This window comes from Primulina huaijiensis, chromosome 6, assembly GCF_012295235.1.
Source record: "Primulina huaijiensis isolate GDHJ02 chromosome 6, ASM1229523v2, whole genome shotgun sequence".
Classification (NCBI taxonomy): Eukaryota; Viridiplantae; Streptophyta; class Magnoliopsida; order Lamiales; family Gesneriaceae; genus Primulina; species Primulina huaijiensis.
The window spans coordinates 20,850,795-20,876,230 of record NC_133311.1 but is presented as its reverse complement, the minus strand read 5'-3'; the positions used below and the strand labels follow the sequence as shown (position 1 = coordinate 20,876,230).

The following is a 25,436-nucleotide window of genomic DNA, read 5'->3' as shown; positions in this document are numbered from 1 at the left end:
TAATCTAAATCCATTGTTTGTTTGGTTTCAAATTAATCCACCTGAATAAAATCGTTAGGCCCGTTGATATGATCAACTGTAATAGGGATAAATTATGTTAAAGAAACGCACCCAAAAAGATCTTATATGTTAGGAATCATGTAACCCCACAAGTTTTTTTTTAAAAAAAATGTTGAGGGATTTATATTTTTTGGTATTGGGATTTCTGAAACACTTCTGAGTAGCTCGAGACTTGAATCTTACATTGTGCTTTTACTTGTCTGTGGAATTAGAATGAAATAAACAAGAAGAAAGCTGGGAAAATAGTTTAGATTTTCGTGTGCATAACTGGTTCGAATTCTTAAGCTTTCTGATGGAACTTTGAGTGCTTAAGCTATTCTTGGAGATGAATCTCCATCGAAAGAAGTTCTGAAAATGAATGAGCTCGAAGCACACTAGCCTTGTCAAGAGTACCCACAGTTACTTGAAGCAAAAACATTGATTGAAAATGCACAAACCGCGAACAGGACTAGAACTTTTCTGCTTCCATAAAGTGTGTAAACTGCAAGAAAAACAAGCATTTTATTTGCAGGATAAATTATCTCATCCTTTGATATGATGATCCCTCACTACTTCAAAGAAATTAGATATCCATTTGCTTTAAGGTTTACCTTAGAATTCAGATACAAAGGGAACTGACACTGCTTGCAAGGAACCAAGTTACCACAAACTTGACCAATATGGTCAACATAATGAAATAAAACACATAATATAATAATTGCTCGTGATTCTAAACTCCTTCGCATCTTTTTTTAGGGGAAAAAAAGAAGAGATTTACACTTTCTATCGCATATAAACCCAAAGGTTTAAACTGTGGAAAAAATGTACGGTAACAAAGTTCAAGGAATCTACACGTAATCCAGGAGAAGGTAAACAGAATTTGCTTTACCAAACTATTAGGATAGTATGATGTAATAATGCAGCGACAGAATCGTTCATCTGTGGAGTGAGTGCTCCTGTTCATTCCTTATATCGCCTCTAATGCTTATAAATCACCACAAAGCAAGGAAGCAGAGCTTTGGGGCTGAGCAAATAAAGTTCTTCGATATTCGAGTGAAGCCCTACTTTTCCAGCCAACGAATCAAAACCCGATTGGCCTGCAATCTCTTCTACATTTTCAAGAGGCCTGTGCACTCTTCCTGCTATGACTCTGCACACAATAAGAGCTTTCTTCATGGATGGGACTCTTTCTTCGTCGATCTGGATTGATTGGAATGCTCGACTGCTGGTAGAAGCCGTGAACACACCAATGCTGTTACTACTTGATTCTTTCTTGGTCGAAAACCCCTGTCTCAAAATCCGGCATACAATGCATGTGTCTGATGTGCAGAGGGCGGGGGTGTTTTTCATGCCTAATGAGCATTCGAGGGTGGAGCCATGGAATCGTAGAAGCTCGTTCCCATCAGCCATGCAGCGTGGATGCTTCTTGGGCAGTTTGTTGGCTTTGATTTTCACCAGCTCACGGTATTCCTCAAACTGTGCTATTGTTTTCTGCATGTTGTGGACTTTCAAGATTCTTTCGATGCCTCTGGAGGAGTTGTCTGGCTTGTTGCAGCTGCCTCGGCAGATTATTTCCACGATTTTTCTCGAGGAGTCTCCTTCAACTAGTTCAGTAACTAAAACACAAATGTGCAAAGAAATTAAGTTGTCTGGTGGGAGGCTGAAATTGAGCTGATGTATTTTGAGATGGTGCTTACACAATCCAATTGAGACAAACACCAGGAACTGAAAAGCCACCATCACTAGAGGTGACGGTTCCATCATTGACCAAACCAAAAAATAACCGAATCGATTCATGAAAAAGTTCATGTTCAAATTTGAAAAAACAAAACAAAAAAAAAAAACTGAAATAGAATCAGACTGACTGATATTTATGATAATTCTAGCTGATTTACCGAAATAAAGAAACCAAACTACCAAACTAATCCGGTATAGCCAGTTAGTTTCATTGTGTCGAACTTTTGCGTGCTTGTTGCTATCATGATGAAAGGTGAAATTCGAAAAGAGAGTCCCCCAAAACCATAATTTCTTAGCTGACATCTGCCGTTGATGACGAAACATGAGAAAAGTGCATTAAAATAAAAGCACTGCATATGCAACGCTAAGCTTAAAGGGATGAACATTTGTATCAAAATCTAAATGAGATTACGCGGAAGGAATTTGAAAATTAATGAAAAATTACGGCTTAAAATCAAAACTTCACATCTTACCGGCATGTTTGGAGAGGTGATGTTCCTCCACAGCTTCCCACTTGACAAATTTCTCACCGCATTTATGACAAAACAATTGAAAATCTCCCCCCAAAGAACACCTTGGCCTTGTGACAATTGCACCGAATCCAGAAGCCCGCCTGGAAAGGCTACTAGACGTCCTCCGAACTGGGCTTCCAAAGCCACCTGGCTTCTGTCCGGTGCCGAGGTGCAGTCGCCCAGGGCCAGGAGTTCCAGGCTTCAAGATTCCCACAAAATCCGAAACATCCTCATCTCCACCGCCACCACTCCGTCCTCCTTGAAAATCGTAACTTGTACTACTAATCTTGAGTTCACAAGTTGAATTATTCAGCACAACTTCATGAGTTATCGGATTCAGGAGTTCACTGCTGCCGATGGATCTCGGGCTGCACACTGGTGGCTTTTCTGTATGCCTCTTGCTTCCATGAATCACCACATCCTTTAGATTTGCAATAGACCTGGAACAGCCCGAACGGTTGCCGCTGTTTTTCTTGGTCACAATCTTGCGCAGATTTTGGCTTTCATTAGCATTTGGATCATGTACGTTTTTGGGCTCTGATTTGCAGTGCAGAGACCTCTTTACAGCAAACCAAACAGCTGGCATCCTCACTTTGTTCTCTGTCAAAAATACAAACTTTCGAGAATCACCATTTTTGGTTTCTTCGGTGCATTATTACGATATGAAGCATACATTACTGGCAACTGATATCTAAACGGAAAAGGACTAACCAAACCAAACACGGTCCCCTTTGCATCAAATTCTTAAATTGAAGAATAGACACTGTTTTTTTTTAAGTAGACGTGCTAGTTAACTGAGAGAGACCACTCGAGAGAAGGGCCAAAGCCAACACTATCAAAGCAGCCAATTAGTTTCTGATAGTTTGCATTTGAAATTTTGTTTCTTTCTAATTATTCTGTATTTTATTAAGAGTTGTGAAACCCTGGCGTTAATGTAGGTGTTATCAATACAAGGCATAAATGTTAGATATATTCATTAATGTGACATTCAACTGCTTCTAGCCTTTATCTGCCACTGTTCATGCAAAGCATTAATTAGCCACATGCCCCAGTTCAGATTCCTGCCCATTTTATACTGCTAAACAAAATCAAAAGTTTTGCTATTATGTATCTACTGACATTATAGTTCGTTGGTTTTTCCGATGTTGGGATTTGTGATGTCAAGATTTTAGACTGGTTCGAGGAAGGATTGGATCTAAGAAATTGTGAGTGGGAGCGAGATAGAACGAAGTGGGATGACAAGATATATTTTTGGAGAAAATTTTAAATTTGTTTTCTTTAAAGTAAACATGCATTTGAAAGTTTTTTCCTTTGCGGGAAACGAGTCGTGTTGCTGAGTCAAAAAACGCGCTGCAGGGTCATTTCCAGAATTTTAGTTGAAATGGTATAATGACTCTAATTCAATAATTTTTTCCGGATTTGAGTAGGTAATCTTTTCTAACTCAGGTCCTCGATGTCGGGTGTTGCATTGGCTAGTAGTATTAAAAACAAAACCAACAAAACCTGAGTTGTAACTTGTATCCTAGCATTGGCCACTGCCTTAGGGGCATAGTTTGTGCTTGCTTCATAGCTGTAATACAAAATGAAGAAAGAAACCGAGCACAACGGAGATCGGAAATCTTTGCCTTACATCAAACAAATTTTGAATATTATTAGTAAAAACATAAAACACTTTTTTCCAGGAATGTAAAAAATTGTATCTCAAGCTAATTTAACCATGTACTAGCAGACACGTTGATACTTGTTATAGAGTCAGGAGAGCTGATACGTGCATGGGTGTGTGTTTGATCTAACCATAAAAAAAACAACCGATATCCAGCTACAATATATATAGCATTATTGACAATAAAGGGTGAGATTGAAATTCAAAATGCTAACTTGATCGAATCCATCAGCAATCTGTATTTGACCATTTAATCAATTACACACAATTTTCATAAGCGTTCCATTATGAAGGGACATAAATGCTATGATTCTTCAGGGAAGGATCTCATTTTCATGCATTGCCACATACAACACAGACAAGATAGCATCCGGCTTCTAGAAAAGATAAAGATGAAGCAGAAACAATCAAGATTACCTTTACAATAACAAGCGTCGAGCAGCAATTTACAAAAGCTAAAAGAATAATAACAATGAAATCATTGAGGAAAAAAGATTAAACAGTCAAATTCATCCCAATTTTTCACAACTTTTATCATGAGAAAAAGAAAAAATGATATTAAGACGCAAATATCACCCTATTTGGAGGAATATGCCAATTCTGAATGCAGATAGAACCTGCTGCAGCTCCAGTTTTACAATCCTTGAAAGGATTAAGCATTCAGTAATTAGCATAGCAAGTATTTCCTCAAACATCACACTATGCAAAATACCCGTACACAAAATAGAGAAACTATTTATGGATCATCATTATAATCACCGTGTAAAAGGAACGATATAATGTTGATGCATTTTCGTAAAACACGCTATGTTAGCCCTCTGCCTAACACAACCAACGTTATCATCAAAAAGGGTAGCTCCATGGTCGATATTTTAGTTGAAATTGCACTGCCCAGATCTCTTTAGTAACTGGTAAAGTGTTTTTTACAAGTAACTAACTGATAGTGTGACATTACAAGTGAAAACCACAAAAATGAATAAAGAAAACTTAATTGGTTTTGGCCCTATTTCTCCAGAGGACATTCAAATATTGGCTCTCAGTTTCACTTGCACAATATTCCACCAATAATCCCATACCATTCGGTCCGATTCTCTTCTAGGAAATGCTTTCATCAACATTACTTGAACTAAAAGGCCTTGCGGACCAACACAAAAAAAATGCGGAAGTGTACAAGCTTTGAATCTGGATGTATCATAAGGAAAGTAAATTGTTCAAGTTAGTTCATTGGGTAAAAAAAGAGTAATTTTGTTGGCTTAGTGTAAGTCAAATGGTGCATGCACCATGAACAAACCGATAACAAAAGCCAACAGAACTATCAGAATGAAATTTACCACAACAGAAGAATAAACTGGAAACCATCAAAAACAAAAATCAGACAAAATCAAATCAAACCAAACCAAAAATAGCATAAAACACTTAAAACTTAAACCCATGACTTACGAAGCTTACTACTTAAATAGAATAGTCTGCAGAGTCTCATCACAGTTGACAGGTAATAAAACACTAATGATAGTAAACTAGAAATTTAAACAAGGATCCCACCATTAGCCTGACAATATAACCACTAAGACAACGCAGGGATCAACCCAAAAGTCATTCACAACTTCACTGATAGGTAGACTTCAAAGCATCCAACACGAGCTTCGTCTGTGCACGCAACAAGTCCAGCTTCTTCAGATGGAGCTCCACCTCCTCCTGTCTCAGCTTTCTCCACTCTCTCGCACCCTCCAGTTTTTTGTCTCCCTCAAAAAATTCTGCCCCAGCCCTCAAAATCCTCTCCTCTACAGTCTCACTATTGGAAATCAATCTCTTAGATCCCAAACTGGCCAATTCAACATTCTCATTCTCCAAACTCTTCACTTCCTTAGAATGCCCATCTTCAACCACATTAACCTTTCTGCTCGAATTCTTTCTTGCAGCACTCCCGTTAGCCTTTGGACTCCCCACTACTTTTTCGACCCCAGTTTCTTTGCCCTTCTCACTTCCCCACACAATCTTTGACAAATCGTAAGCTTTTTGCTCGTGGGGCTTTGAGAAAGTCTTATCTTTACCCTCTATCTCTTTGCTCTTGTTATTCTCGTACTTCTTTTTCAGCCTCCTGATTTTATCCTGTAACTGAACTCTAGTCACGTCCACATGCAGATTTTTCTTAATGAAATCGTGAAAAGCATTCAAATCAGCAACCGGATCAGACCTCTTCTTCTCCGCATATTCAGCCATACCTTCAAGAATGGCAATCTCATCGTCCTCGCTCCACAACCTCTGAAATAGCAGTTTCTTTGACTCATCGCCAGCCAAAGCGGATTTCTTAACCGAACTCTCAGGTTGAGGTTCCGGTTTCTTCTTCGACCTCTTGCTCTCCTTCGCCTCCATCTCTTTCCCTTCCGCAGGACGTTTCGCGCCGGTGGATTTAGCAGGAGTGGAGGAACCAGTAACGTTGGTTTTAGATCTCAGCTTTCCGACGGCCGCAGATTTCTGCGGGCTGTCCATGGGTTTGGAGGCGAGGGGTTTGACTTCGCGATTCGGTCCCTCGGAGTCCGATTCGGATCCAGATTCATCATCATCGGAAGAAGATGCAGGCTGCTGGGGAATTGAAGTGGTCAGAGGTTGGGCTTTCTTGGGTGCAGCAGGCGCGGGCAAGGGCTTCTTGAGAAATTGAGATTTGCCCTGTTCGGGTTCAGAGTCGGAGTCCGAGGATCCAACTTCTTCAGACGAAGCTTCTTCTCCTTCCTCGCCGGATTCAGTTTCGGACGCGACGGGCTCCCGATTTTTGGCCATTTTTCCCGAGAGAGAAAATGAGGCAAGACAGTAATTAGGAACTAGGGTTTATAGCCGGAAAGGCGGAGTACCACAATGTACAATTGATAATAGACATGGCGACAGGTTTGATGAATGGTTAAAGTTCGACTAGTTGAGTGCTCAGATTTCAAGTCATATTGATTCTGACGATTATATTTTTTTAATTTATTTAAATATATTTAGTTGTGTTTTTTTACTTGTTTAGTTAAATTTAGGTAAATTATATTAAAAATTTATAGTTTAAAATAATATCATATTTCATTTTAAAAAAATAATCGACACTGCGTAGCAAGAAAATTTTATTCAAAATTAAACATAAAATAAAAAAATAGAAATATATAGCATATGATTTTACTTTTTAGGATAAAAATAAAATTATTAAAAATATATAATATAAATCTTCTTAAATCGGTAATTATTTTACATATATGTATGAAATGTTTTGACTGATTTTTTCCAAAAGATCTTCAACTTTCAACTATTGTCAGTTGTCACCTTATTTTATAAATCCATACAATTTCAATCTTAAAAAAGTATAATTATTTTATTCCCCACCCCACAGTAACCATTTGATTCCCAACACAGCCCGCCACATATTTCCTTCTCCACCGCTCGTTTCCTTCTTGCTTTTTCCGCTTTCTCCCATTATCTGCCTGAAATATCCGCCAAGATTTACCATTTTTTCGTTTCAGTTCATTTGCGTCTCTCTTTCCTCTGGTCGATGGCGTGTCCGCTGGAGGAAAACCCCTCGAATTGGGTGTTTGATTACTCCTTGCTGGAAGATATTCCAGTCCCCGGTGGCGGTCTGCCTTCTTTTGACTCAAATTTCCAGTGGACCCAATCACTTGGCGCCGTGCCCCCTCCAACATCTCTCAGGCGAGTTACTGGTTTTTATTCACTGTGCTGTGTGAATTTTGTTTTTAAGGCCAGGTATATTTATTCATAGGTTGATGAAAATGCTGCTACTTATTTCCTGTTCTCTAATCTGATCTCCAGGTACAGCTTCTGCATTGCGGGGCGCTATTAGTATATGTATATGGTTTATGTAGTCTCACTATATAAGGATGATGAATTAATCTTTTGAGTTTGTGTTTTACTGTTAGCGTATTTCCTGACCATATCATGCAGTATGAAAGCATCAGACGATATATCTTGTGATCATATCGTAGATTAGATTAATGGGCGGGGAATAAATCGGTAACGCTTGCGATTGTGGGCATCTCTCTTCTGCCAAGTATATTAGTTTTGAATTCGAGCCCAGGGTTCTGCTGATCTTTGAAAACTCCTACGAGGAGCATCACATTGAATTTGTATTCTGGCCATATTTGTGGACTAATCTTGCATGGTTTCCTTTTCAAATATTGTTAATGAAGGTTCTATTGAATGGAAGCCCGTGGCTTATGAGTTATGAAGTAAATCAAAATCTTTATTTTTGGAACGATGCTATTTTATCATTTTGTTAGTTGTTGATTGCTCGGTATAACATGATTGCAGAAATCATTAAACATTTTCTAAGAAAACTTACCCGCTTGTTTCAGTGTGGAATTTGACAATGGCTTCGGAAATCTGGATGGCACAAAGGAGCCAGGCTCTAGAAAGAGGTGCACATAGCATACTTGAATTTTTTTGTTTAATGCTTGAACTCATGTTTCAATGTCTGCATTCCTTGTGCACAATCCATTGGAAAGTTTATTTCTTGTCTATTGGCATTTGATTCTCACAGCAATTAATGAAATTTTATTGTCTGATGATAATTTATTCTCGCTCACATCTTCAATGATTTATTGTGTTCCTATCCATAAAAATGCAACCAATTTTCATATAGGATGAAGTTGGGAGCATGTGTTGCACATGATTCCAAAGCCTACAAGGAGAAAATCCGACGAGATAAGCTGAATAACAGGCAAGCTCTTTTTTTGTCACATCTATATGTGCGTTCTTGGATACGAACACTTTAATATTATATTTTGTTTAATCTCAAGATTCCAAGAACTAAGTTCCATCATAGAACCTGGGAAGCCACCTAAACCAGATAAAGGTGTTATATTGAATGATGCTGTTAACATGGTTATTCAACTGAGGAAAGAAGCCCGGAGGCTACAAGAATCATGCAATAAATTACAGGAGAATGTTAAAGAAATCAAGGTGCATGCTGGACTTTCATATTTTATCTCCCTGGTACTGTAATTTTGTTTATGCTATGGCTGGTGGTATGTAATTCTAACTTGTAGGTGGAGAAAAATGAAATAAGAGAAGAGAAAACGAAGCTTAAAGCAGAGAAAGAGAAACTTGAGCAGCAACTGAAAGCATTGAACCCTCCACCTGGCTTCCTACCTCATCTCCCTCGTATTCCTCCCCCACAGGTTATCGGTAGCAAATTGGTGCCGTTTCTTGGATACCCTGGGATTCCCACGTGGCAGCTTATGCCACCCACTGATTTCGATACTTCAGAGGATCATTCTCTCCGCCCCCCAGTTGCGTGACAGACTAAACATTTCATCTGCCTTCTTTTAGCTTTCGAGGCTGGTAGAGAAGTAACGATTTTCTTTGAGAAAACTTCTGACTTGTGAAGCTGCTGGAGTGACCTCCATTGATGATATAGTAAGATTATTCTTCGTTTACTAACTATATAGGCGTCCACTCTATTAAGTTTGAAATGAGGAAATTTTTACCCATGATGGGTTATATAATTTGATGTTGCTATAGAGTCGAGTAATTGTAATAAGATGTTACATTCATTTTAACCAAAAATTCATGACTAATGATTTTATATCATTTAATTATTGGACATTTAGATTACAGCTGTTTACATGTATTCTGTAAATTGAATCAAATGTGTGCTATGTGTTATTACCCCTTCCTAGTCTCTGGATTTAAATTGGAGAACGGAGTGTGAAGTTTGCTTCCTGATATTTATGAAGTTTGGGTCCCTTCTCCAACCCATTGGAACCTAATATTTAGCACGGGATACGAAAAGAAAATGGTCACGGACCAGCCTAGATATTTATAGTAGAGGAGCGCGAAAATCTATTATTAAACGTACAACTTGAACCATGACAGAGTGACAAAACCCAAGTGCTAGTGTTGTTATTCTTGAGCCACGGTTCCATGTACCACAACAGAGTGATGCAAAAACCAAGTTTGGGTTCCTTCTCCAACCCATTGGAACCTAAAAAATCGCACTGGATACTACGGAAAATGGACATGGACCAGCCTAGAAATTTAGAGAGAGGTGCGAAATGTGATGAAACATACAACTTGAACCACGACAGAGTGATAAAAACCAAGTGCTAGTTTTATTCTTGAACCACTGCTTCATTTACCACAACAGAGTGATTCAAACTGAGGGGTAATTGTGTTCTTGGGCCGAGCCTAGAAGTCAAAATTTAACACGGTGGCTTGAATCCCATGCTTCTCCCACTACTAAAGTCCCTCCAGATATCCATAGCCCCAAAACTAGTTATCAGAATAGTACTCAAAGCCATCACCGTGGCAACAGAGAACACAATAAGTGAAGCCCTCCCGTGTTTCTTTATAGCTCTTTGTACCAAAGTCAATCCAACTATCGAGGCGACAAAACAGACTATTGCATAGGTTAGAGCACCGTGTAGATCTTCCATACTCAACAATAAGTATTGAATAGCAGACATGGTCGAGGAGAAGAACACCATGAACGAACATGTTGCTGCTGTAACCTGAGATAGGCGATGCACGTGTGAGTTAGATACTTGAAACCCAGAATTTGATGCTAAGAAAATGATAGAAACGGGGCTTACTTCAGGTGCCATTCCTAATTGGAGAAGAAGCGGACTCACGAGCATTCCACCTCCGATTCCGAAAAATCCTCCAAGAACCCCAGCTAGTAGTGTCATCATAGGGAACATGAGCTTATGGAACGAACATGGATTTATTTCACTCCCATCATCCTTGGTAAAGAAACAAAGTCGATTTCAGTTTTCCTATGAAATTCATTTGAAAATTCAAGAAATGAGTGTTCTTTCAAGCACCTGCGACGCGGAAGGAGTACTGGGACCATCTCTACGGTACAGTATCCACGCAGTGAATGCAACAGCAATAGGAATCTGAATCGATGAGATGATCCAGTATACTCTTCCACAAGCCTGGACATGGATGATACCCTGCAAATTTTGACAGAATACTTGGCTGTAATTATCTTGCATTCCTTGGCTCCATTCGACTCGAATTCCAAGACCGCTCACCACGAAATCGATTTTTTTTTTTTAGCTTAATGTACAAATACGGTCGCTTCTCATCACCAATGATGATTTGCTTATCCCATCAAACAAAAAGAATGAATTTCAAGGAGTGAGCAGTTGATAAAAGATGACATACTCTACACTGAAGTTCCGAAATATAAATACTCGAGTAAATTAATGGATTGTTGCATCCATATACTTATTGATTTTGACATTTATCTCGGTTATAATTAGTAAGAGATGTACATGCAAAATCCCTTGAATTAACTATCAAAAATTTTCAGAAATATAGTAATCATGTGTGGCCACATGACTCGTATACATGCGACATGTCAAGTACTGGGTGGGGTGGACAGTTTCAAATGTCCAACAGTGATATATTAAACTAATAAAGAGTGATATATAAACTCAAGAAAGTTATATCAACTAATAGACAAATATTTTGGGATGCTACAACTTTTACAACCTAAAATCGGTGTTCTTGTTGAGAGTGAACATAGCAGAATTGACTATATATAAAAGGATTATCATCCGATCAATCATAATCTTGATTAATGTACATGATGCATGTATTAAATGCTGAAAGGTGAGTAAAAGTCATTTATAGTGGACCGCCCTGGATATCGGTTCTGAAGAGATGGGCAATGTTACAAATATCTCACATTAATATATTAAATTGACACTAAATAGGCAAGTCTTTTGAGATAACCTGAGTTTATAACACGAAAGCAAGAAACCTAATGCGCCAAATATTAAATTCCTCAAACGATCAATTGGATCTGAATGTATTATTAATTATGAGTATAGGCAGAACGTGTATCTGCCCTTTTAATTTTACTAATTGTCTGCGGAGACTCGAGATCGATCCAAAGGAATACATAAATATGCATCGGATTCAGCCTGCAGCAATACATTAATTCCATGTCTGGCTTCGTTCAGTGCACATAGCGGATAACAAGAGATATACGTCAAAACTTTAGCATTTTTTGGCATTATATATATACTGCTGGATTCTCACTGATCTGTAAATGGAATTTATATTATCCTTCCGGACAAGTTGGTGAGAACATATTCTCAAATAAATAGAAAAAGGAAAGAAAGAAAAGGGTACCAAATTTTTTTATAATAAAATTACTAGTAGTGTCGACCCCTTTCAAATATAAAATATACACTACAAGAAAAACGCCCAACAACAACGCATATACAACAACGGTTTTTGTGAAAAACCGTTGTCCTATAGTCTTTAACAACGGTTTTAGTGAAAACCGTTGTCGTATGTAAGTTTTAACAACGGTTTTACAAAACCGTTGTCTTTTAGGGGGTAAAAGACAACGGTTTTCATAAAACCGTTGTCTTTTAGGAGGTCAACGACAACGGTTTTCTAAAAACCGTTGTCTTTTAGCGTTTTTTAAGTTATAAACCGTTGTCTTTTGCCGTGTTTTTTTTTATCAATCGACAACGGTTTTCAAAAACCGTTGTCGATTGGTTTAATTTAACCGTCGCTACTTTAGCGACGGTTATAATAAGACCGTCGCATGTTAAAGTTTAGCGACGGTTGTTTTTACACCGTCGCTAAATTAGCGACGGTTTTAGTAACCCCGTCGCTAAATGTAGCGACGGGTTTAAACAAACCCGTCGCTAATTTTAAATTAGCGACCGTTTAGAAAAAACTGTCGCTAAAATGACCTACAGTTTTCAAATTTGCGACAGTTAAATGAAATAACCGTCGCTAATGGCGACGGTTTAGCCAAAACCCGTCGTCAATTCTCTATAAATAGCCACATTCTCGGTCCATTTTCACAACATCACTTTACAACACTTACACGATTTTAGTTTCCGATTTCGAGTAAATTTTTCCGCTTTAAATTTAAATTTTTCTGTGTTATTACAACACTTACACGATTTTAGTTTCGATTTTGAGTAAATTTTTTCGCTTTAAATTTTAAATTTTTCTGTATTAGTTAAAATCATGAATATTATTAGCATAGTCAGATGAATATTGTTACCACAGTCAAATTATAAGCATTTTTTTTGATTTATTAAAAGTAATTTTTTTTAATTTTAATGAAAATTATAGCGGCGGACATCATTAAGAAACTGTCGCTAATATTAGCGACGAACTTGATGATAATCCGTCGCTAAATTTAGCGACCGTTTATAAAACAGTCGCTAATTGGCGACGAATTGATTAAAGTCCGTCGCTAATATTAGCGACGGATAACAAAAAACCGTCGCTAATGCATTAGCGACGGTTTATTAACATCGTCGCTAATTGTTCTACAACAACGGATAAAAACCGTTGTCGTTGAACGGACTTTCAACAACACCCTCAGTTACAACAGTTTTTAAAGGCCTACGTCAACGGATAAAATCCGTTGTCGTTTAGCGTTTTTCTTGTAGTGATAATATGATTTTCAAGTATATTTATTTTTATATAAAGTGCAATTATTTTGGAATAATTAGAGATATTTTTATGGATATTTGCTATCTTAAACTTCACGTAGCATATTAGATTATAATAACTAATACACATTCATACTTATTCAAATGAGTCAGGTTTACGAGGAAAATGAACGTACTTGTCCATAGCGGTTTCCTCGAATAAGATACAACAGCAGGAACGAAAACCAGATGATAACCAGCTTGCCAAGCTTCATCCATGGCATCCTCGATCTCGCTTCGTTCAATTCTTCACTCAGCAAGGGGACTTTTTCACTTCTACCATCACCATTATCCTCCCCATTTCCAAATTCCAGGCGACCATTTAATCTCCTACTCCCTTCCGATTCCGATTTCCAGCACAAAACCCCCGATCTGCATGTCTTGAAGGTGGAGAGAGCGAGAAAATTGGCAAAAATCACGGTGATTAGCCACTCGGGGAACACCTGATTGCATATCACACCGCAGCTCACTCCCAGTAACATGCATGGCTCTGACAACAGCGCGATGTCAAAATTTACCAGAGGTTTACTGCCGGGCTTTCGAATTCCGGAGAATAAATGACTTGCAATGTTGGCGGTGGATCCTCCTGTAACCATGAAAGCCGAAAAGCTGGAAGCTGTTTTGAGGTCTAACCCGGCGACGATAGTCAAGATGGGTATGAACAAGCCGCCTCCGCCTATCCCTCCGGCGCTGGAAATAACCGCCGCCATGAAGGAAAGAACACCAGCGAAGAAGAATGGAAAAGTTGGTTTCAGGGCTGTGTGTGCTGAATGTGCTCCTCCTTGTAGATTAATTTTCAACAGGAGGGCAGTTGTGTTGCCAGTGTTGGGACTTCGGAGGAAAATTGGTATTTCTGAACTGGGTGGGGTTCGTTCTACTGTTGCTTGGGAACCATCGAAGGTTGCGTAGAAGATGAGAAGAAGAAAGAGAAATTTGAGGAATTTGCGCTTCATTCTTCTTGGAGTTTTCTCTACGATGGCGTTCGTGTTTTGGTATCGATCCAGTGGTAACTGATAAGTCCTTTTAAAGCCTTTAATATTAATATATCAAAGCCTTTAATATTAATATATTATATTATATTATTTATTAAGAGAAAAGATGACGAAATGGATACTATCATATTAAATATTATAACATTTTCGGTTTAATTGGCGTAAAAGAAGTTTTTTCAAAAATGATAATTGAGTAAAAATTAAGGTTTTTTTTATTACAACGCACGATGAGAAGGGGGATCGAACTCGAGGAAGGAGCCAGCTTAAGTTGGTGGGTGAGACCATTGGTCTAAAGCCCGGTCTCAAAAATGAAGGTTTTAAAATAATGTGAAGCGTGAAAAAACTTTTTTAAATCTTGATCTCTGATCCAGATACTTCAAGATGAGAAGGATTAAGAAAGTGTTTGTTCTATTGGATTCACTTAAATTTTTCTAGATGATTCAAATTTAAGTATCAATAGTATATATAGGTTTTGTTTTTGTTTTTTGTATGCCACAGGAGCCACGGTGTAATAGGCAATGATGTTTCGTTAAAAGTATTATTTTTTTTATCATAAATATGGATATAGTTGACCCGTCTCACGAATAAAGATATGTGATATCGTCTCACAAAATACCTACTTTTTACTAAAATATCCTAAACATTTAGAAAAACAAATTTCTCATATAATCTATTCATAAGTACATTATCTAATACACTTAAAAAATTCAAAAATTTATATATTATTTCTACAAATCATATATTTAATATAATTGTGTTATTTTTATCTAAATAATAATTAAAAAATATAACAAAATTTTATGAATCAATTAGATAATGATAACAAATCATTTAGTTAATTTTTCGAAAATGCCGCGACAGATTGTACAACCTCAATCGCTCGCAGATGCCGCAGCGTCGCGAGTCTTCCGCTTTAAAATCCTCGGTGGATATTCAGCCCGAATGGAATATGCTCGACCAAATCCCGTTCGCGACTTTTTTGAAACTCTCCTTTTCGGTACCCGAACCTGAGGATTTGTTGATTTGCGGTGGGCTTGAATTTTACGATAGGTCTTATGATCGGACCCCAAAGAACTGTCGTGCATTGGAGCGCTTCAAGAGCAGGAATTTCTTCAGAGTTACTACTACGGATGATCCTGTAATACGCCGGCTGGCTTATGAGGACAAAGCAACGGTTTTTGCGACTGATACTATTTTATCGACTCTCATGTGTGCCACCAGATCAGTTTACTCGTGGGATATTGTGATTCAGCGTGTTGGGAACAAGTTGTTCTTCGATAAGCGTGATGGGTCTCAGCTGGATTTGCTTTCTGTGCACAAGACGTCTCAGGAATCCTTGCCTGATGTAAAGGAGGACATTAATTCGATGCAGTCATTGAGTGTGGAGGCTGCCTATATTAATCAGAATTTTTCGCAGCAGGTTTTGATTAGGAACGGGAATTAGGTGACTTTTGAGGAGCCAAACCCATTTGCCAACGAAGGGGAAGACGTGGCATCAGTTGCCTATAGGTACAGAAGGTGGAAACTGGATGATGACATGTATCTTGTGTCCAGGTGTGAAGTGCATAGTGTGGTGGATACGAATAACCAGAGGTCGTTTTTGACCCTTAATGCACTAAATGAGTTTGATCCCAAGTATTCAGGTGTGGAGTGGAGGCAGAAGTTGGAGACGCAGAGAGGTGCGGAATTGGCTACTGAGTTGAAGAACAATGCAAATAAGATGGCAAAATGGACTGCACAGGCTCTGTTGGCTGGTGCTGATATGATGAAACTTGGGTATGTGTCCAGGGTTCACCCTAGGGATCACTTTAACCATGTAATATTGGCGGTAGTAGGGTACAAACCTCGAGATTTTGTGGCGCAGATCAATTTGAATACATCCAATATGTGGGTATTGTGAAGAGTATTGTAGACTTGTGTATGAAGTTGAAGGAGGGCAAGTATGTGCTGGTTAAGGATCCATCTAAGCCTCAGGTGCGAATTTATGACGTCCCACAGGATGCTTTTGATAATGATTATGTGGAGGAGCCACTGCCAGAGGAAGAACAGGTTCAGCCTCCAAGCCAGACCGCTGATGGAGGGGATGCAATTGCTACCACAAACGATGTGGAAGGTGAGGAGATTGGCAAGGAAGCTGCTTAAGTGCTAATGATCTGTTTCTTGTGATAGCTTTATATTTAATTTTTTTAATGATCGAAATTGAAATACTTTATTGTAGCGGAAGTTTTAGAAGTGGTTGTTGCTGTAAACAATTGTCTGCTATTTAATTTATTTGTCATGGAATGGTTAAGGTAACAATTGGAGACTTGCCTTAGTTTGGTTATTCCATAAATGAGTTTTTTTTTTTTATAATTCTATGCAATAAGTTTTGTAATAATATTTGGGCTGAACTGTGTTTGAAGTTTTGATACAATGTTGATGGAGAGTTGACATAGTAATAGCGTGTAGCATTATATTGAAAAACATACAGAGTAAATTCTACGCGTAGAATTTGGTTTAGAAAAAAATTGTAAAATCTTGATGTTACTTTGGTTGTTGGATATTCATTTTGGTGGAAATGTTTTTTCCCCAATTCGCAACTGTAGTATGTGATCTATGCTCAAATTATCTATATATTTCGACGTTTCCACAAAAAATGGTATAGTCAATGTTGTAAATGGCGGGAGGCGGTGGACCGACCGCCTTGATTGCCTAGGCTGTTGAATATTTTTAATTAATTTTTTAAATATAAATCATATATAATCATGCAATATTATCACAAATAGTCATCATTTTTTATGTAAAAATTAAATAATGTTTAAACATAAAGTTTCATATTATATAATATCATTTAGATAATGTGCAAATAAATATATAAATGCAAACTAACAAGATAATTAATAAAGATTCATCATCATATTAACGTTATTATGTTAACAAAGTAATATAATTATTTTTGCCAAAAAACTAAGTTTAAATTTCATATTTTTTAATCCATCATTAGAACAAACATTAGACTAAACATAACTAGTCTTTCAAACCATCTGCATATGCACCATCTACTACATTCATAATCATCTTATCATCGGACTCAAAATCAACATCTTCTTCATTCTCCTCGTCCGATGTATCTAAATCTTCGTCAACTTTTCTAATGGGGATGTTCCTTGCACTCCTCCTTGGTTGTAACACTTGATCTGCCAGCCTGCCCGTCGTCTCCACTCGTCTCGACCGTCTGCCCATCGTTATATAACTTGAGTCGACTAAAACAACCGTCTCATGCATAAGTGGCGCCGTCCAGGCCGATGCAGTTATACATTTTATATTAATCTCGGAAGTTTTTACAACCGTGATGAGTTTGATATTTAGGTTTCTTCTGTATTTTTTCATTATCGGTATTATTCTCATTTTGTGCAACTCATGAAACCATCAGCTCTTCGTCTATTAAGATTTTTGGATTTTTTTGTTCCAACTAACGCCACATTTATAGACTGCAAATGACAAGCATAATGCATTGTGTGTCCATCCACAACAATAACATTTTTAATGTCCTTCAAGTTATATTTATCTTTGTTATGATCGCTGTAACTTGAGGACATTAAGATCATAGTTATGTCCTTTTTCTTTAAGTTGTAGTTATAGTTATATTAAATATTTTTAATGTCCTTAATATTTTTCAGGAAATGCCAGCGACAGAAATTTTGCCACTTTTTGTCAGAATGCAAGTCAAATTTTGCAACTTTATTTCGGGTCGAGTGTTTAGAATTTTATTAATTTTTATAATTGGTAATTTAAGGCAAAACATATTTAAAAATAAAACATTGCAGACATCGTTGTGAAACCAAATATCCTTCTAAGTGTAATTATCACTCTCCCAAATTACATCCTTAGTTTTGATATTATTTGTAAAGTTGAATATTTATCATTTTATTAAAAAAAAAGTTATAGTTATTGATCAAATATAATTTAAATATTTTAAATTATACGACAATCAAAGTTATTGACGGTATACATTGATTCAGCCATATACATTGATTATTATACAGAGCTTGCTTCATCTACAAACATATAGAAAAAATTATGTTGTACCCGTCCTCGATTCAGCCCTGAAAAAGTATAAAAGTGGGCGCAATCTTCGACGTTGGATAATTTATTTATATTGCTTTTCAGGCATTAAGTAAATTATACACCAAAGGACCATTCTTTTGTACAGGTATTAGGTGTTGAAAATACAAATAAAGATGCCCCGCATTTATGGCCATAAAATAAAATATTCAGGCTACAACTTTAAACAGTAGGCTTCTCTGTCAGGACATTAAGTCTATTTTCCAAACTTATTAGCAAATTTTAAATTTTGATAAAATTTAATTTATACAAGTGGATTGAGGTATTTGAATTATTGATTGATTTTAAATCTTTCTGATTTGTTTAGTTTATTCAAATTTGGATAAAATTTAATTTAAAATATATGATAGAGGTCGAATTTTTGAAATCCATTTTAAATCAAACGTAATATATTCAATTTGACGGGGAAAGTGTAAATCGACTAGACTTTAGGGTTCAATTCCGACAGATAGCTCAAATTGCGGCTTCGAAAAATAGATACTATATATTAGTCGATATATATAATTTAGTAAAAATATATATAGATATCGAAACTGAAATTGGGTAAAATATACAGACCCGAGCTCTGTTAATCATATTTAATTATCAAAATCAAATCATTTCTCCCAATAAATTACATTGCTTTATTATATAACCTAATAAAATCTAGGCAAAAATTTGTGTGAGATGATCTCACGAGTCGTATTTTGTGAGATGAATATTTTATTTAGGTCATCCTTGAAAAAAATATTACTTTTTATTCTAAGAGTATTACTTTTTATTGTGAATATCGATAGTGTTGACCCGTTTTACAGATAAAAATTCGTGAGATCGTCTCACAAGAGACCTACTCTAAATTCTATTGAAACTCAGGTAGACACATGCTTATAAGTTCAATTATTCCACAATGTACCCTTGGAAATAATTAAAAAAATTGTTAAAATTAATCATTAAATTTTATAAAAATATCATTATAAAGTTATTGGTTTTAAAATCATCTTTAATTTATTTTGCACGAAAGCATCGACTGTTTATATTCTAAAACTTTTAGGCTAATGGATCTCAAAAACCTTCCATGAATCATTTGAAGTTATTTCTTCAAGGATTTATTTAATATATAAAATCTATTTATCAATTTAATTACTTAAATTTAATTCTTCCGTCAAATGGATTTTTAAATATTTTCATATTCCTTTCTTCCTAACTATATAAAATTTTATTTAATTTTTAGTTAATTATCTCAGATATATATTTTACTTTTAAATTTAATAGCACTTTTTTTTTTACTATTATACCAATTAACTAAATTTTGGAAAATAGTGCAATATTATTTTGAATAAACTAAATAAAGATAAAATCTATATATTTGGACGATGAATTAATTAAAAACTCAAATCAATTTCTCGTCTCTCCAAAAATATTAAGAGTAGGTTTTTTTATGAGACGGTCTCACGAATCTTTATCTTTGAGATGGATCAATCTTACCGATATTCACAATAAAAATTAATAGTTTTTCATTTATGACTCAATTAAGATATTCGTCTCACAAAATACGACCAACGATACTATCGCACACAAGTTTTTGTCAAATATTAATTGCCTCTTAATTCACACCACCTCCAAATACTCCCGAAATTCTAAGAATTACAGCCTCGCAACCACTGACAATGGCTTCCCTCCTAAATGCTTCACTTCTTCTTCAGCTTTCCGTGCTGCTGCTTATCTCCACAGTCTTCGCTGCTGAAGACTCCAGCACACAGTCACACTTCCCGCCGGCTGCCCCTCCTCAGCTTTCTCCCTACCATCACCCTACTGTCCCTACACCTACTCCAAGCCCCTCACCTGCAGTCAAACCTCCCGCTCTGCCAACTGTCAAGTCTCCGCCGCATCCACCAAGCACCCTCCCAGCGAAACCACCGAGCTACCCTTCTCCAACAGCAAGAAATTTCGTGGCTGTTCAAGGTGTTGTGTACTGCAAGTCATGCAAGTACGTTGGAGTCGATACTTTAACGGGCACAGCCCCTCTTGCGGGTAATTACTTGTCTAACAAAAAAATCCTTTTTCAATCATGCATTTCCATTTTCTTTATGTTCTCATTACTGCAAAAAAATTTGTTGGGTTTTACTCATTTACAGGAGCGGTGGTGAAGCTGCAATGCAACAACACAAAGTACCACTTGGAGGAGCAAGCAAAGACAGACAAAAATGGCTTCTTCTTCTTCATGCCACACAAGGTGACGACATATGGTTCCCACAAATGCAAGGTGTTCCTAGTCTCTTCTGCCCTCTCCATATGTCAAGTCCCCACTGACCTCAACAGCGGAGCCACCGGTGCTAATTTAAAGCCCACTAAGCTACCAATCACCACCCCAGACAAGAAGCTGCCCTTTAAGCTCTTCACTGTTGGACCCTTCGCCTTCGAGCCCCTTAAGAAACTGCCGTGCAAATGATAATTTGAAGCATATATTCTCTGTTTTGTTTGACTGCATTTATAATTGTCTTATGCCCATGATGCTACTTTTTTCTGTATTAAGCGATGAAAAATGCGCTCTCTCTGTTGCAGCTTTAATTAATTTGTTTTTGTTCCGGTTACCCTTTTCATGCATGGAACAATTTATATTTTTAAATTTACGACTTGTTTTGGTCTCTGATAGTTGGACTACGGTTATTATCCCCAAAAAAAAAAAGTTCCCATCGTGTAATTTTTCAGTCAAATGAATGTGAAATCATGTCAAATTATAAAAATATATTTTTGTTGTGAAAAAGTAAAAATTTACGGTAAAAAAGTAAAAATCTCAAACTCTCAAAATTATCACACTACACACTTTATAATATTTTTCTCTCAACTCAATTGTGATTTTCTTCACAAATGAGAGATCTATTTATAGAAAATTTTTACAAATAATCCAAAAATAAAATACATCATTACCTACATCATCACACACTAATTTTCAATATTCAACACCTAATTTTACCTAATTTTCAACATTCAACATTCACATTTTCAACACAAATATTTAACACATTTTTAAATAATTTTTCAACACTCCCCCTTGTGATGATGATCATAATGATTGTATACATTACGTGTTTTTATACTGCCTCGTTAAAAACCTTACTAGGAAAAACCCATTGGGATAAAAACCATAGTAAGGGAAAAAGAGTGCAGTCACGTAAACTCCCCCTCATGTTGACACGAACAATTCTTCACAAATTTCGTAGATTGCGCATCCCAATATTATATATGTGCTTTCTGAATATTGTCGTAGGAAGTGCCTTTGTGAAGAGATCTGATGAGTTTTCACTTGATTGAATGTGACGAACATCAATACATTTATTCTTCTCAAGCTCCTTGGTGAATGCGAAGAACTTAGGAGGAATATGTTTAGTTCTGTCGCTTTTTATGTATCCTTCTTTCATTTGAGCAACACATGCAGCATTATCTTCATATAGTATCACAGGCTTCTCGTCGAATGATAATCCGCATGAGATTTGGATATGTTGAGTCATTGATTTTAACCACACACATTCACGGCTTGCTTCATGTAGTGCAATAATCTCGGCATGATTTGATGAAGTTGTTACAAGTGTTTGTTTCTGTGAACGCCAAGAAATTGCAGTGCCTCCACGAGTAAATACATATCCAGTTTGAGAACGTGCTTTGTGTGGATCAGATAAGTATCCAGCATCGGCATAACCAATTATACTTGGATTAGCATCTTTTGAATACAAAAGTCCCAAGTCTGTCGTTCCTCGTNATATATAGATTTTTCACGTGTTTTGATGTTGATGTAATTAACTTTGTTGAAGAACGTACACAAAAATGTGACTTTAAATTTATTAAAACTAGTAATATTTCGTGTCAATTAAAATTTTAATCTAAAATATAGTTTTATATTTATATAATATAAATTTTTATATGAAATATAATCTTGTTAGATTAATTTTTTATTTAAATTTAATATTTGAATTTATAATTTAGTATGTTTAAATTTTTATATAGAGTATAGTCATATTAGATTAATTTCTATTTAAATTTATAATATTTTTTAATAACTAATTTATCTTGGCACGCGACGCCTCAAGTGTTTATTTTGCTGTTTAAAGTGCCGAAATGTCATGTTGAAAACACCTCCGAAGCCTCTTTATAATTACACTTGTTTATATGTGTATAACAGACAATTTCTTCATCGCTGACCCGACCACAGAATAATTGAAGATTTTTCTCACCAATGGGATCCAAAGTGAATTTTTGGTTACATCAAAATTATTATTAAATACAAAATGTATATGTTGTTCTTGGAAGTTAAAAAATAAAAAAAAATTACTAGGTAAAGCTTAGCTTGATAAAATTCACCCACAAATTGGCTTCTCGCCGATGGATTTATTATGGCACAGGTCTTGGCCACTTTTTATTTTATTTATACTCATGTAAATCAAATTGACCAAGTATCGAATTGATCAACAAATAGAACTCCATTATTCATTTTGATTTATTCAATGGGTTGATTTGGTCATCAATTTCATAAATAGATTACAAGCATTTTGTTTTTTTTTTTCCCTTTTAATCAAAAGGTATCCCGAAAATCAAACATGATTTAAGAAAACAATTATTCAAATGTCTATTTTTCTAATTATCTTAATTTAAGGGAAAGTATTTATAATATTTTTTTTTTGTGGAGGAGAACAATTATTTCTATCGAGTTGGAATCTTGGTAGCATAATTAATGGCTATCAAAACATCTCTGTATATATCTATATCTATATATAATAAAAACATATACAGAAGAAGAGATATTTATATGAAGGCAGTCAATGGGCCATTATTACTACATTGTCAAACTTAATGGGCCCATTTAAGTCAAAATCCGCCAAATATCGAACCTTTGTTTGGTAATTTCTTCGATTCTTATTTTTAGCCGATTAACCATCTCCAGCTGGACTTCCCCATCTACTTGTTCCACTCTCTCCCCATGCGCGTGCAACACGTTATCATGAGCTCAGCTGACTCCCCGATTTCTTAAGTGAAACTCACGCGCTTCCTAGATGTCGAGGGCTTTTGCCAAATGCTTCAAATATTTCTCACCAAACTGAAGAAAGTAGTTGGTATTTAATCCCATATTTGTTGAATTCAAGTAAAAATTTTAGCATTTCAAACATTTTGATACACTTTTTTTTTTTTGTTGCATCTTATGATAAATTATATGTATCTATAAAGATTTAATTTTTATTTATTTATTATGAGAACAAAAAGAGAGTCAAACAAAGAGTACGAAAAGAGAAAACAACTCTCTCTATATTTATTTCCTACGCAACGGCCATTTCCCCCGTCACCCTTGTGAGACCAGAAGCTCTCGCAAAACCCGACCCGGAAATGGAAAACCCGACGTCTCTTCTTCCTTCCCCAAACAGCCACAGCTCAAACAGCAGCAATGGCTTCCTCCACCACTACACATCGCCGAACTCCCCCCGCCCGCCGCAACCAATCACTAGATCTGAACCAAACAACCCGTACCCTACCACCTTCGTCCAAGCCGACACCACCTCCTTCAAGAAAGTCGTCCAAATGCTTACCGGCTCATCCGAGACCGCCCGTATGGCCTCAAGACCTGACTCAGTTAGAAGCCCGATCCCGCCTATCAAGACCGCAGCAAAGAAAGACAAGTCCGCCTCGAAGCTCTACGAACGCCGAAGCAGCCTCAGAAACTTTAAGATCAGCCCTTTGGGCCCTGGGCTAGCCAACACTCGGCCAGGGGTTTTGGCCGGGAATTCGGGTACACCCAGAACCGGCACGCAGGAAATTCTGTCTCCCAGTATTCTTGATCTCCCTTCACTGGTTCTCAGCCCAGTCACGCCTCTGATACCAGACCCTTTCAACCGGTCACCTATAAATGTTCAAATGGCTGTTGTAAATTGCGATAACATTGACGTGGAGGCAGAAGAAAAGGCCATTAAAGAGAAAAGTTTCTACTTGCATCAGTCGCCGATTAATACTCCGAGGGATTCGGAGCCCCGGCTTCTGCCTCTATTTCCGGTAACATCGCCTAGAGTCGCGACTTCTAGTGATGCTTCTAATTCTTGAGTGATTCTCCTTTTCATTATTCCTTATTGGGTATTTTTGTATAACATTTTTATATGTGAAAGCATCAACATAAACATGATTTGGAATCTTATTTAGATAAAGGAACGAATTTCTAATCTCCTTTGTTTTACTTGTTTATGATGTAAAGATGAATCTTTTTTCATTATGCTTCCACTCAAAATCTTGAATTTTTTCATGTCAAAATAATCTTGATTTTTTTTTTAAAAAATATAATCTATATGGAAGATTTGAAGTATGCCAAGGTTATTGCTTTTTCGGCTAAGTTTGAATATAGGGGGAAAATAAGCAAAATGATATTATATGACTTAGTGTCCAAGAATCGGTAATTGGGCAGATATTATTATATATATGTATATAGTGGTAAAAAAAGTGAATGTCCAACGAGTTGATAGAAAAGGTATACCATAAGCATAAGTGGGGTTAGCTGTCAAATGAGGAGTAAAACAAGGGACAATGGAATCTTTGACTCTTTTGTTGTTTATCTTCATGTGAAAAGAAGATGCCAATAGAGGGGCTGGCACGAGGTTTCCCATGTGCCTAAATTATATTATCATATTGCTTTTACGAATGACAGACTTGTATATATTTCTGTGAGAGAGATTGATTCGGGAATTACATATCAATTAATGAATAAACTAACTTTTTTTCCATTTAGTCTGGTTTGCTTGTACACAGTACACGACTAAGCTATAGGTGTTGATCAAATGAAACTATGATTGAATCATTCGATTTATTCTTTGGCTGCTTGTTGCAATTTCAAAGAAATTTCTGTAATGGACAACATAGAGGTGAAATAAAATATGAAGATTGTTTCAAAATCAAATATTATTTTATTGGGAAGGAGGAGACT

At 36.5% G+C, this 25,436-nt stretch overlaps 7 protein-coding genes across 8 annotated transcripts; 4 read left to right on the top strand and 3 right to left on the bottom strand.

Moving 5' to 3' along the window:
- Nucleotides 1–288: 288 nt before the first annotated feature.
- Nucleotides 289–5,236, bottom strand: LOC140978176 (uncharacterized). The gene is made up of 2 exons (XM_073443023.1): nt 2,250–5,236; nt 289–1,655 (listed from the first exon to the last, which is right to left on the bottom strand). Exons 1-2 carry the CDS (start codon nt 2,872–2,874, stop codon nt 1,018–1,020), a joined length of 1,263 nt encoding a protein of 420 aa, XP_073299124.1. The 5' UTR covers nt 2,875–5,236; the 3' UTR covers nt 289–1,017.
- Nucleotides 5,237–5,387: 151 nt separating this feature from the next.
- On the bottom strand, nt 5,388–6,864 carry LOC140978177 (GLABROUS1 enhancer-binding protein-like). Its single transcript, XM_073443024.1, has one exon. It carries the CDS (start codon nt 6,727–6,729, stop codon nt 5,557–5,559), a length of 1,173 nt encoding a protein of 390 aa, XP_073299125.1. The 5' UTR covers nt 6,730–6,864; the 3' UTR covers nt 5,388–5,556.
- Nucleotides 6,865–7,314: 450 nt separating this feature from the next.
- On the top strand, nt 7,315–9,527 carry LOC140978178 (transcription factor bHLH115-like). The gene is made up of 5 exons (XM_073443025.1): nt 7,315–7,626; nt 8,289–8,351; nt 8,576–8,653; nt 8,733–8,895; nt 8,982–9,527. Exons 1-5 carry the CDS (start codon nt 7,472–7,474, stop codon nt 9,231–9,233), a joined length of 711 nt encoding a protein of 236 aa, XP_073299126.1. The 5' UTR covers nt 7,315–7,471; the 3' UTR covers nt 9,234–9,527.
- LOC140978175 (sulfite exporter TauE/SafE family protein 5-like) lies at nt 9,167–14,431 on the bottom strand. Of its 2 annotated transcripts, none has more exons than XM_073443022.1 (4): nt 13,547–14,431; nt 10,758–10,889; nt 10,566–10,676; nt 9,167–10,445 (listed from the first exon to the last, which is right to left on the bottom strand). In XM_073443022.1, the coding sequence occupies exons 1-4, from the start codon at nt 14,360–14,362 to the stop codon at nt 10,137–10,139; spliced, it is 1,368 nt and encodes a 455-aa protein (XP_073299123.1). In that variant the 5' UTR covers nt 14,363–14,431; the 3' UTR covers nt 9,167–10,136. The 2 variants fall into 2 exon arrangements, with proteins under 2 accessions (XP_073299123.1, XP_073299122.1); XM_073443021.1 differs by having other exon boundaries at nt 10,527–10,676; nt 13,547–14,430.
- An 827-nt stretch (nt 14,432–15,258) lies between these two features.
- LOC140979401 (eukaryotic translation initiation factor 3 subunit D-like) lies at nt 15,259–16,706 on the top strand. The gene is given in 2 exon segments (XM_073444783.1): nt 15,259–16,290; nt 16,293–16,706. Coding segments are annotated over 2 exon segments (1,254 nt in total). The 5' UTR covers nt 15,259–15,287; the 3' UTR covers nt 16,544–16,706.
- A 3,409-nt stretch (nt 16,707–20,115) lies between these two features.
- Nucleotides 20,116–21,101, top strand: LOC140979878 (non-classical arabinogalactan protein 30-like). Its single transcript, XM_073445496.1, has 2 exons — nt 20,116–20,515; nt 20,620–21,101. The coding sequence occupies exons 1-2, from the start codon at nt 20,152–20,154 to the stop codon at nt 20,931–20,933; spliced, it is 678 nt and encodes a 225-aa protein (XP_073301597.1). The 5' UTR covers nt 20,116–20,151; the 3' UTR covers nt 20,934–21,101.
- Nucleotides 21,102–23,717: 2,616 nt separating this feature from the next.
- Nucleotides 23,718–24,683, top strand: LOC140978729 (VQ motif-containing protein 4-like). Its single transcript, XM_073443943.1, has one exon. The coding sequence runs from the start codon at nt 23,858–23,860 to the stop codon at nt 24,563–24,565; it is 708 nt and encodes a 235-aa protein (XP_073300044.1). The 5' UTR covers nt 23,718–23,857; the 3' UTR covers nt 24,566–24,683.
- The last annotated feature ends 753 nt before the right edge of the window (nt 24,684–25,436 follow it).

Bases quoted from the DNA above. Each gene is read 5' to 3' on its own strand.
- LOC140978176 (XM_073443023.1), bottom strand. From the start codon at position 2,874: ATGCCAGCTGTTTGGTTTGCTGTAAAGAGGTCTCTGCACTGCAAATCA. The intron at 1,656-2,249 runs GTAAGATGTGAA...TTTGTGTTTTAG, and splicing joins TCACCTCTCCAAACATGCCG to TTACTGAACTAGTTGAAGGA.
- LOC140978177 (XM_073443024.1), bottom strand. From the start codon at position 6,729: ATGGCCAAAAATCGGGAGCCCGTCGCGTCCGAAACTGAATCCGGCGAG.
- LOC140978178 (XM_073443025.1), top strand. From the start codon at position 7,472: ATGGCGTGTCCGCTGGAGGAAAACCCCTCGAATTGGGTGTTTGATTAC. The intron at 7,627-8,288 runs GCGAGTTACTGG...CGCTTGTTTCAG, and splicing joins CCCCCTCCAACATCTCTCAG to TGTGGAATTTGACAATGGCT. The intron at 8,352-8,575 runs GTGCACATAGCA...ATTTTCATATAG, and splicing joins GAGCCAGGCTCTAGAAAGAG to GATGAAGTTGGGAGCATGTG.
- LOC140978175 (XM_073443021.1), bottom strand. From the start codon at position 14,362: ATGAAGCGCAAATTCCTCAAATTTCTCTTTCTTCTTCTCATCTTCTAC. The intron at 10,890-13,546 runs GTACGTTCATTT...CAAAATTTGCAG, and splicing joins GAGGAAACCGCTATGGACAA to GGTATCATCCATGTCCAGGC. The intron at 10,677-10,757 runs GTGCTTGAAAGA...TTCTTTACCAAG, and splicing joins GTACTCCTTCCGCGTCGCAG to GATGATGGGAGTGAAATAAA.
- LOC140979878 (XM_073445496.1), top strand. From the start codon at position 20,152: ATGGCTTCCCTCCTAAATGCTTCACTTCTTCTTCAGCTTTCCGTGCTG. The intron at 20,516-20,619 runs GTAATTACTTGT...ACTCATTTACAG, and splicing joins GGGCACAGCCCCTCTTGCGG to GAGCGGTGGTGAAGCTGCAA.
- LOC140978729 (XM_073443943.1), top strand. From the start codon at position 23,858: ATGGAAAACCCGACGTCTCTTCTTCCTTCCCCAAACAGCCACAGCTCA.